General features: G+C 42.0%; 1 protein-coding gene across 4 annotated transcripts in view; it reads left to right on the forward strand.

Annotated features, from left to right (window-relative positions):
- EFCAB6 (EF-hand calcium binding domain 6) overlaps positions 1 to 12,241 on the forward strand; it is a 280,127-nt gene that overhangs the window by 185,560 nt on the left and 82,326 nt on the right. For all 4 annotated transcript variants that reach the window (XM_053257507.1, XM_053257509.1, XM_053257508.1 and 1 more), the window contains 2 exons: positions 4,141 to 4,339; positions 6,781 to 6,969. In XM_053257507.1, coding sequence (XP_053113482.1) covers positions 4,141 to 4,339; positions 6,781 to 6,969 — 388 coding nt within the window. The remainder of the gene's footprint in view (positions 1 to 4,140; positions 4,340 to 6,780; positions 6,970 to 12,241) is intronic.

A 12,241-nucleotide genomic window follows, 5' to 3' on the forward strand; every position in this document is an offset into this window, starting at 1 on the left:
CCAAAGAAGACTCTTTTTCTTTCTGAAGGAGGGAGGGATGGAAGGAGACGAGAAAACTAAACAAAATATTTTTACTCCACCTACAATCGAATGATTAAGCTCCCTTGAATTAAACCTCTAATGAGAATTTTTGCTCTATGCATTTTTCCTCAAAGACTTTTTGATGATAAACACTTTGCATTCATTGTAATTTTCTGCAGACTAGTCCTTTCCAGAGCCAAACGAATCTTTTCTCCTCCGATCTCTGTCTTAAATAATAGAGTAGATTAGCATAAGCATTTGGTTTTATTACTAAAATTTTAATACCAATTTGGCAATTTATTCCTCCACTGAAATGTGTTGATTATTTCCTTTTCCACTGAGTCTCTGAGCCAGCTTGACATGGGCTAATGCATGGATTAGGGAGCTCTGCAGCTGCAAGACGCAAAAGCAATGCTCTTGAATGCACCTTTTTTTTTTAGTAGCAGATATTTGGGTCTCTGCATTACATTTCTTTTCCCAGCCCCCTTTTTGTATTAGGGTTTCTCTTTGTTAAAACAGTCTCTTCCCCACATTTAATTAGTTTCTGTAGCTTATAAATTTTCTGGTGACTTGTTATTTCAAAAGAGTAGTCAATGAGTGATGTACAGTGGGAACAGATTACAAGAGGTACTTCAGTGCAGTCATTTAACACCAGAAATGGGACTTGCAGTCCCAGGTCTACACTATTGTCCTTGTTGCCTGAGTTCCAAGAGTTCCCTCCACGCACTGTAATAACCTTTGAGAGCTGTGCAATGAAAGCAGGGCCAGTTCTACCATGAGGCAGATTAAGGCCTTCAGGTGGCTGTACTTTGGACAGAATTTAAAAGCAATTGACTGTCAGTGATTTGTTTTACGATTTTATTTTTTACTGCAGCCTGCAGAGATAAGAGGACAGCATTTGCATTGTCTGCCACGGGCACCAAAATGCTTTGGGTCATCGGTGGCTTAAAGTCTTTTTCAAAAAGTGGTCGGATTCCTTCTTGGCCTCTCTGATAAGGATGCATGATCAACAACAGGGATCTGCATCCTCAGGAAGCTTTCAAGGCTCCAGTGATCTTGGGAGGGCTTAACTCTGACTCCTGACCTACTACTGCTGAGGAGGCTCATCAGGAGCCATGCATCACCTGCCCCTCTCCTCACGGTGGTAGGAATTTGGCAGCCTCCGGGCCCCGCTCCTTGGCACTGTGCCGCTGCTTGTGTCTATCACAGAGAGGCAGAGGGCAGGCAGTGCCCGCTGCGGCTTGCCATAGTCAAATGTCAAATGCTTACTCATCTAAGTGAGCAAATGAGCAGTGGAAGTGGCTAGAAATCTTCTGTGAAGTGGCAGCTGCTCCTAGCTGCCATTAGTGCTTGCCCATCCCTTCTGGCAGGTGGATGAGTAACTGGTGGTGATAACAAGTAGTAACTAGTACCATTGCCTGTCCTCACTCTCTATCAGGTGGGGAGGAGCAGCTGCTGCTGCAGGGGGCACTAGAGCATTTTGCTGAAAGCCACCCTACAAAACCTGGTCCTGTAAAGGTCAGAACTAGAACCCTCTGAGGCAAAATCCCCTTGAGAGACATCAGCTAGACTCTCCAGTTGCCAGGCTGGAAGCAAAAGCCCCATGAAAAATTTTTTTGCCTGTGGTGGCAGAACCTGTTGGAAGGTGCAGCCACCACCCCTCATGCACTCCTCCCACTGGCCTTCCAGGGAAATGAGTGGCCAGCTGAGCAGGCTCTAGGTATGGTTTCATCTGTTACCAGAATATAGAAATGGGGATTGCTGGTTTTCAGGGCCATAGCTGGCATATGGTTCAACCACCCAAAGCACAGCTGGGGTGCAGTGTAGCTAAGGCTGTGAGAAATCGAAATGCAGAGTTCTAAAATTAGTGGAACAGATCAATGCCAAAAAATAAAAATAAAAATCAGAATCTAGAAAGCATGAGACTTGTCAGAAATCTTGTCAGATGTGTATGGTTTTAGAAAGCAATGTTAGCCACTAGGAGAGGGGGACCCAATATGGTGGCTAAAATAAAGATGTTGCCACTATATCAAATGCAGATAATTATCAGAATCATTCAAATAAACATACAAGTATGAGATCTGGCAGAAATGTTGTCAAATGTTTATGGTTTATGGTGCATGAGAAGGCAAATAAAGTTATTAAAGGTGATGGAGTTGCAATTGGTAACTGAGAATCCATCAGCACTTCAGCAGATGATGATTGCTGGACCTGTGGTGAGCCATCTGATGAATGAATATAAGACTGTTTCAGGTGTCAAAAATTTAGGGAATAGCAGCAGTCAACACAAACAGTGAATGTGGATGAGTTCAACAAGTGATACTGATAGAGTGTGCAAGCTCACCAATGTGATTCTGGAAATGGGACTGCCTTTTACAGAAGAATCTACAGTCCTACTCATTCTCCAGACAAAAAAAATATTGCAGATCACAGTTACAATCTATGATGAAAAACAATTCAAGTCATTCACGATGGAGCTAGACAATGAAAAAGTCTTCTATAGCCTTATGAATAAGAACAAGTTTACTTTCTTCAAACCACAAACTGTTGCTCAGCTGGCTACAGTGAAAGAAGAGCACAACATTTTCTGATCACTCTTTATCTCCTACCAGAACAGACAGTTGGATTTGCAAAAAAAAAAAAAAAAATTCAGTATGAAACTCAGTCAGCTCCAGCCTCACTCAGTGACAATAGGAAGCTTCACGCCTGTGAGAAATAGCAGCTGATAGAAATGTTCAAAGCTGATATAACAGTGTTGCTGAAAGAACCACCAGCAGACAGTGGTCATAATAGTAGGTGGGTCAGCACTGGTGAATACCCTACCACCATGGATAACAAGAACTACCTTTGATGGATATGCAAAGGATGTTTATTTCTTCCTACAGTGGAGGCACACTGTACAAAGTACAACATATGTGATATCATGTTTGATGTGTACTGGCAGGCCAATCTGAGAGCGGAGACTAGATGTGCCCAAGGCAAAGGAGAAACAGGGCAAACTACCTTTTCCTTCTTCTCAGGAGAAGGGTAGCAGGACCCAACACAGTACCAAATGACTGGCAAAGCTTTTTAAGTTATTCTAGCAACAAGATGAAGCTTTCCCACTTTTTATCAGACACGATAGCAGCATTCAGCACAGAAAAACAATTATTGTAACAAAAGGAGAAAATGTTTTAAGCAACCAAGATATCTGCCTCAATAATTTGGTTCCTTGCTCACACAAAGAGGCTGACACTCACATATTTATGCATGCCAAAAATGTGGTAACATTGGGTTGCATTTATGAACACAATCCTGTGTTTTTCTGGAAAATAATATAGCATGCTGCTAATCCTTACCCTAATCATTTTTAAGCATAGCTTCTGCATAAATGCAGAGGAGGTCACAAGATCATCAGCACCACCTTTGCTGCACCACGCTTGGTGCCCCACCTGTTTCCTGTCTTGTTAATATCATGAAGATCTTCTCCTCCTCTTTCTCCTCAGTGTGCTGGGTTTGAAAAGGTGTAGGGGAAGAGAATGGAAGAGTAAGTGTGGAGGAGTCTCCCCAACATTCTCCTTTGCTCAACCCATCCTCTGATAATCTGCCACTGGGCCTACCTACCTCAGTTTGCCTCATGATGAAGCCAGGTCTGTGTATATACCACCTCCACTTGACTGTGCTGTGTAAAGTTCCTTCTTCTCCTTGGAGTACAGAATCTAAACATATCCTGGACATGCTTCCTCTTTGACCTGGCTTTTAGTGGCAAGGTTAAGCAGATACTGAAGGTCCTAAGTGGGAGAGTTAGGATGGGATTATTTCACCTTCCTAGTATCTGTGAGTTTTTATCTTCAAGTTGCAGCTTGAGATTTATTCTCCAATAAAATCTTTTAGGATATGTAAGGTAGAAATCAAAATAACTGAATGATCAAGTTAGCTGTATGCAAATTTAAAATGGCTTATTGTCTAGTAATGTTGCCAAATGCCAAAAAACATTCACCAACCTTCAGCTGGCTGGCCAACCAATTTAAAACTAGCCACACAGCAATCCTAGAATTATAAAGGACAATAATGAGTGATTAGTGGCAGTAGCCTTAGCAGCATACTTAAAAATAAATCTTCTACTTCTTTTTTTCTTAGCTTAGGAATCGACATACAGGACAACAAGCTCTCATACTTTGATTTCCTAAGAATTATTGATGATCGTGCAGCATTCAGGCAACGGAGAAGGCGTACTATGCCACCTGTACCACCCATCAGCTTTGTGCAACTTAGCATAGATGAGGCCATGAAGAAGATAAAACAGATAGTTACGGCTTCATCTGACTTGTTATACAAGGTAGTTATGGTGGTCATAATAGTTTACTAGCAAAATGCCCATCTACTGTATATGACAAGGAGAGAGCAGGGAGGGATCCTGTGCTTTACACACAGCGGGCTGTTGCCCTGGCAGCCGTGCCATGATTATCCGTGTGGGGTGTTGTCCTCTCTGCAAGCAGGAAGCAAGATGCAGGGGGGGAAAGGAGAGAAAATATTTCAAAAACACCCAGTGCATTACGGGCATAGAGCCATTCATCAGGGCCTGCAAAATAAAAATAAAAAGTTTTAATTTGCAGGCAGTAACAATTAGTGCGTAACAATTTCAGTAACTATTACTGTGAAACAACATAAATAAATAAATATATATATGATGCATTGTAAATGGAATGAAAAAGATGAATATACATATGAAGAAATGTGAAGTGCAGGTCAATAGCATAACAAAAAAACCCTACAAACCAAATATATTACAAAGAATAGAAAAGTGAAGGAAATAAACTAAGAAATGAATCAACAGCAAATTAAAACTAGGTAAATAAGTAGACAGGGAATTAAATATGTCAAAAAAGAATAATGAATTAAAAATTGCAATAAAAGAGACAAACAAAATGAGTGAATTTTCTTACGAAATCACTCTTGATACAAAAATGTCTTTCTCTGATTAAAAACAACTTATAAAAGTAATGTTGCAACTTATAAGTGTAAAGTATAACATTACAGTGATAGAGGCTGGCATTCAGACTAACACTGCACTAATGCAATGACCAAAGAAGCACCGATGCAAGAAAGCCACGTAGATGAACTCTGATGTCTAAGCTCTGAAGTCACAACCTTGATGCTCCAGATTGCTCAATCTCTTGTACTTCTGGTCTGCTTGTACAAGTGTTGTGCTTGCACAACAAGTATAGCAGATAGCTTTGAGTCATTCCTTGAAAAATGACTGGACACTTGCACAGGAAGCTTAGCTTTAGTTACAGAAATCCCAACACAATACTGGTGTGGAAATGAAGCTCCCCACTTAGTGGAACTGGCTAATGCAATATGCTTGCACTATTGCAATATGTTTGCACTAGTGCAATGTTAGAAACAGAACTATTGCAATATGTTTGTACTAGTGCAATGTTAGAAACAAAAAGGAGAAGAGACTGTCTGATGTTTCACAGGTCTATTTATTTTGGCCTGATGTCTTTTGGAAAGCAGGAACATTGTTGATCTGAGCATGATCAACAGTGTTCTGGAAGGAAGGCTAAAGCCATGCTTTGTAACTCTGCTGCTACTGGCTACCCAAGAATAATTAGTTTGCCCAAAGTATCTGAAGCATACTTGTAATCTTTCTTCTCTCTGTGTGTTCTCTCTGTCCATCTCTATATAGATGGACAATGATATAGATGGACAATGATTTTATAGAATCTTTCTCTCTCTTCTCCTTGTCAAGCTCATAAATCACTTTTTTGTCACTCTAAGAATTGTTTTGACACTCTATGGTTCTTAACCCTTTAAATACCTCAGCTTAAATTAATTACATGTCATTGGCCAATATGATATGCGGTGTAGCACAGGAGGTTCTTTACCACCCATACTGCTATGGGCAGTTAAAACAATGCTGGTGCTGTTCTGCAAGAGCACTCTTTTGCTAATGTGTAAAATTGGTCATTGGAAATAATTGTGTTTCCATCATGTTAATATTATTGCAAGTGTGCTCTTGTGCAAAACATTGCTGCTTCACAGACTGGCTCATATACTGCACAAACTTCCGTGTATGTTGTAACACAATGTGCATACAGTTGTGCAAATGTTGAAATAATGGTCATACTATTGCCTAACCACATTTGCGCAATGTTTACCTGTGAATAAGAGCACCCTTGCACAACTGTATGCACATTGCGTTATATGCACAGACATTTGCACAGTATGTGAGACATATATATGCATAAATTTATAATTATAATTTAGGTGTTTGCGAGACATATGTACATGTAAAATGTAATATGTTAATAAGATAAACCTATGTTTGCAAACACTCAGAAAGCCAGGATCTGTCAAGGATACACTTTCAGTCACAAACCTGAATTTTGTCTTCCCATAATATGTGGAAACTGTAGGCCCCACTGTTTGAGTCAGTAGAAGGCAGCTGCTTATATCACCTCTCATCCGCTAGGCACTCAAACAGGGCTCTCTGGTTGCCTTTGGTTGCTATGGGGATCTGTTGTAAACAGCCTTCCTACCTGACACTGCTAGGGGAGAGAGACGCTTTTAGAACAGCTCAGCTAGCAAAATGCTTGAACGAGAATTCACTGGGAAACTCTTACCACCATTTAATATGTAGAATAATTGAGGTAGCAAAGGGATATGCATTGCCTATACATTTGTCTCTGTCATTCAGTAATAGGCCTGTTAGAGAGAAACCACTTCCTCTAATACCAGCTATTTAGTGCTACATTTATTTTCTGCTGTTTGCAGGCCTTTTCCACTTTTGACAAGGAGCATACAGGGGCAATTTCTGTCTTGGATTTCCGGCAAGTGCTTCACCACTTCTGTTTCACACTATCAGAAAAGCAATTCAACCACCTCCTCAAACTGCAGCGGCTTCGTGGCGAGCACTCCATAGACTGGAAATATTTTCTGCAAAAATTCAACTTCCTCTCAGAGGTAAGAAAAGCAACAAGACCATAGCTCTGTTCGGACATTAAAAGCAGAAGTCTGTACTTGTATTCAGGCTCCAAAAGCACCAGAAGTCCTGCCTGGTGCGTCATACATTCGCCTTCGCCGCCACCCCTCCGGTGGGTAGGTCATGGTTTCAGCATTTCATCTAAAGAGGCAAACACTGTAAGCTTGATGGCAGGTGCTTCCGTGATTGGCAGGCTCAAGCAGCCAAGTCTTCCAGTCACAGAAGCGGCCAGCTGCCATCACATTCATAGGGTGAGCACTGTAACTGTGACTGACCCACCAGTGGGAGTGAGTGACTGGCACGCTGGGTGGGATTTCTGGTGTGCTTTCAGAGGCTGTACTTGAGTACAATCTCCTGCTTTTAATGGCTAAATAGGAATTCTCCCAAGTGGGGGTTATGCTACTGCTGAGGGAAGAGGGACCATGCCTATTCTACTGCCCAACAGTTGATTTTTGGTTGGTTTTTAAAAACAGGGGTCATATTTTTGGTTGAGAAAAGCCTGGAGGCTCCACAACATTGGTTCTATCCACTGACTCACATAAATGCAAGCTAAGACATGGGCAACTTAATTTTAACTCTTTTATCTTGGCCTTTGTTCAAGGTGCTTGGGGGATTATACTGTATATGGGGTTTTACCATTTTACCCTGGCAACAACCTTGAAAGGTAGGTTAGACTGATAAATAGTGGTTGACATAATGTGGAAAATTATTTAAAGTCATCCCAACTTGTCCTTTAAATTTCAATTAGACTACTTTGAGTACTTTTCCTCATCATGTCAGCCCCTGACTGGTCTATGTTCAACCAGTTAAATTCATGTTTCAATAAGCATTTGATCATATTCACCTGTTATGAGCACCAGTTGGACTCACGCTTACAATTACAAAAGCAGAGAGGAAGTCCTGCCCCACGCTGTCACTCACCCCCTCCAGCCAACCCATTTGTGCTTACAGCCCTTGATCCTGGTTGTGGCTCACGGAAGCACTGGCTGTCGTGCTTACAGCACTACCCCCTTCAGACAAATGGTGTTGTAAGCATGAGCGTTCTGTCTGGAGGGGGTGAGTGACAGCATGGGGCAGGACTTCCTCTCCGCTTTTGCATGAGCGTGACTGGTGCTCATAACGTGTGAATAGGGCTCATACTGTATGTCTCCCCAATCTGCCCAACAGTATTGGAGAAACGTACTGATGTCTCAGTTACTGATAGTCCAGGCATTCCTATACTGACAGTCCAGTAAAGGGCTCCTTAATCTCCTCCTCCCTACTGTGAAAAGCAACAGAGGGTTTGCCCTATGCATGACTATTTTTTCTTAAGCAAGTGCAATTTAACCCTCTTCTCCTTACTGTGAACCGCACCAGAAGCAACAGCAGAGCCTCCCATACAGCCCAGCTACTCAGTCACTGCAAATGAGAGTGATTTGCTTACGTACAAAAGAAACACAACCTCTGTTGCTTGTAACACTGGAAAGGTTAAAGAATCCTGTGCAGTGGCATTGTTAGGGCTGGTTTAACAGGGCATGTGCTCTGGTCCCGGATGCATCCAATCATTCTGAAAGATCATTTCTTTTATTGCCTCAGTAGGCTTTCCATATTATCAAACCCCAAACCCAACAACCATACCTTTTAAAGTTTTTTTAAAAATTTAAAGACACAAGGAATATAAAATGGCAAATGTGTGGCAAAAGATACACGGAATAGTAAACGTGTGGCAAAAGATACATCAAAATACAGTATAAGCAGAAGCAAATTATAACATTCTAAGAAGAATAAAATGTGTGGCATTTGAAGGTTCTATTAAGTGATGTTGTGAATAATAAAATCTAAACTCCTTAACCTATACCCTATACCCCTACAAGCAATCATGTTTACCCTTCTGGCAGCTTGAGGTGTTTTCAGGCTTCTCCAAAAGAAATCTGAACAAACTAAGCAAAGAATTAGCTACTCAGTAGATAGGTGAGTATAACAGAATATAGACAAAACACTTAGAGGAGGATAGAATATTTGAGATTTAATAAGAATGATTGCTGTGAAGGTGAGAATGGAAGAGAAAGAAAATAGTTTCTGGGAAATATAGCATCTTGGACAGAGAGAGGATTTAAGAGGAGAGAAACAAAGATGAAAATGTGCACGAAGGGAAAGGTAAAACAAGGGAACAAAGGTTGATAAAATATCCTTTTTTTCCCTGCTGACTTTACACTTTATACCCCAAAAGTCACACTTCTCTTTGTCTGTCTTTTTAGACTCTTCATTGGTTTCCACCTGTTGCACCCAGCATTCTCATTGGCTCTTTGTGTTTATCTCCATAGATATTAAAATTTAATATTTTGTTTTGATCATGGCCATCTACAGGTGAAACTCGGAAAATTAGAATATCGTGCAAAAGTCCATTAATTTCAGTAATGCAAATTAAAAGGTGAAACTGATAGATGAGACAGACGCATTATATGCAAAGCGAGATAAGTCAAGCCTTAATTTGTTATAATTGTGATGATCATAGCGTACAGCTCATGAAAACCCCAAATCCACAATCTCAGAAAATTAGAATATTACATGGAACCAAGAAGACAAGGATTGAAGAATAGAACAATATCGGACCTCTGAAAAGTATAAGCATGCATATGTATTCAGTACTTGGTTTGGGCCCCTTTTGCAGCAATTACTGCCTCAATGCGGCGTGGCATGGATGCTATCAGCCTGTGGCACTGATGAGGTATTATGGAAGACCAGGATGCTTCATTAGCGGCCTTCAGCTCTTCTGCATTGTTTGGTCTCATGTCTCTCATCCTTCTCTTGGCAATGCCCCATAGATTCTCTATGGGGTCAGGTCAGGCGAGTTTGCTGGCCAATCAAGCACAGTACACTGTATACTTTTCAGAGGTCCGATATTGTTCTATTCTTCAATCCTTGTCTTCTTGGTTCCATGTAATATTCTAATTTTCTGAGATTGTGGATTTGGGGTTTTCATGAGCTGTACTCCATGATCATCACAATTATAACAAATTAAGGCTTGACTTATCTCGCTTTGCATGTAATGCATCTGTCTCATATATCAGTTTCACCTTTTAATTTGCATTACTGAAATTAATGGACTTTTGCACGATATTCTAATTTTCCGAGTTTCACCTGTACATCTCATCAAAAATCCAATCCTTCCTCTCTTGACAGGGCTTAACTGCTACCCCAGTTAATTGCTACCATCAGGCTTTGTCATTCTTCTTCCCTCATTAAGGTACCAACTTGACAAGGCACAGGTGAAAATGGGTCTTCCAGTCTCCTCCTCACTTAGATTCCAAGACCTGTAACCCCAATTATTCAATGAGCCCCTTCTCACGATTGGAGAACGGGCTTGGATGGGGCAAGGGGAGGAGGCTGCAAAAAACTTACCTCCCCAGCAGATGATCCCATCCATGTGTCTGTGCAGCCACACTGGCTGCGCAGATGATTGCTGGCTTCTGCTGGTAGAAGGGAGGAAGCAGGGAGGTTTGCAGGACTTCCACCGCAAGTGCGCGGTGCATTATGGGGAACCTCTGGTTGGGAGGCTACTTGTGTGTAGGTGCTGCTTGAAGTCGCACAGCACCAACACAAGAGCATCTAGCCTGCTTTTTGGGTGCCCTCACACCCCAAACCCAGTCTAAACGGCAAGCTCCCTGAGCAGCTTGCCACCGCACCACCACTGGGAGCCACACCTTAGCCTGTTCCTTAGCCTGGTTTTTGGGGCGAGTGTGAATAACTTCATTAGCTGGCTTATCTTCAAGGACTCTCTGGTTAAATGGTATCCTTGCTCAAAGGCCCCATTCCAGTGGTTAGCCTGAGTTTGGCTTTGTAGCATGAGTCTTTAATTATCATGGTACACTTCAAAATGTTAGGTTTTCCCTTTGGATCAGTTTTCATTTGGTTCAGATTCCGATCCATGGTTCCTTTTCAGTATGAGCTTCCATAGTCCAGAATAGTCCAAAAATAGGCCAGAGCAACAACACATCTGATCTCATAGTGAGGGAAGCAACCATAACCTTCTTTTGGTTACATGTTCAGCTCAAGGAGGTAATTAGTACTGGAGTGACTCCATCACCACCGCTACCTTCTTCTCCTCCCACCTGAGGGAGGAGAAGAGGCCGGGCCGAGTCTGGAGTAAGGTCATCCCTGCACAGTTAACTTTTTGTGTCTCCCTCTTTGTTGTCACCTTCTTTCTACCTTACCTCCACAGCCTTTCATCACCACCTCAGATCTTTCTCTCTGTTCTTCCATTCCCAGCTATCTTTAAAATGTGCACATGTTCGGTTTTTGTTTAGATTTTTTTTAAAGATCAGCATTTAAGTTGACAGAGGTGAGAGTGCCGCACAGTAGCAGATAACTCCATGTACAATATACATGTTTGCTTCCACCCCCCACCCCACATTTTATCTCATGCTGGAGCCAGCGTGGTGTAGTGGCTAGAGTGCTGGACTAGGACCGGGGAGACCCGAGTTCAAATCCCCATTCAGCCATGAAACTAGCTGGGTGACTTTGGGCCAGTCACACACTCTCTCAGCCTAACCTACTTCACAGGGTTGTTGTTGTGAGGAGAAACCTAAGTATGTAGTACACTGCTCTGGGCTCCTTGGAGGAAGAGCGGGATATAAAATGTAAAAATAAATAAAAACAATTATCTGAGGTCAGCTAAGCTGCAAGATAGTGAGTGGACCATTATAATCTATTGAACATCATGGCTGTGTAGGGATTTGAACCTGGGTCTCCCAGTTCTCATCCAAAAACCAGACTGCACTGAAGGGGCACTTGGATTCCCTTTTGCTTTTTTATTTGTAAGATGAGAGTATATAAACTAGCAGATTTCTTCAGCTGATCATTTGTCTTATTGAATAGCAGCTTGGGGTCAAGAGAATCCTTCTGATTCACTTCTGTAAATGTCACCCCACCCCAATCCCAAGTAGTTCTCAGTGCTTCAGAAATACCAGAGGGGGGGGGAATGAGAACCAAAAATCAGCCCTTTGCCCAATCCCCCTGAAATTGGGGTGGTAGCCTGCACCCATTAGGCACTACCACCCCACCCCACTCCTTTTGCCCAAATCCCATGCTATGCCCCCAAACTGCCCCAAAGTCACTAAAACTTTAAAAATTCACCAAAAATCAACCATGAATCGAATCACCCGAATTTTTCGGGTCCGAAATTCAGGTGATTCGGCTCGTGCCCGAAAAATATTGGGGGACATCGGGGGTGATTCGGTTCGGCCCCGAATCACCCGAAATTGTTCATTTCGG

The sequence above is a fragment of the Hemicordylus capensis genome, chromosome 5 (assembly GCF_027244095.1).
Source record: "Hemicordylus capensis ecotype Gifberg chromosome 5, rHemCap1.1.pri, whole genome shotgun sequence".
NCBI classification, from domain to species: Eukaryota; Metazoa; Chordata; class Lepidosauria; order Squamata; family Cordylidae; genus Hemicordylus; species Hemicordylus capensis.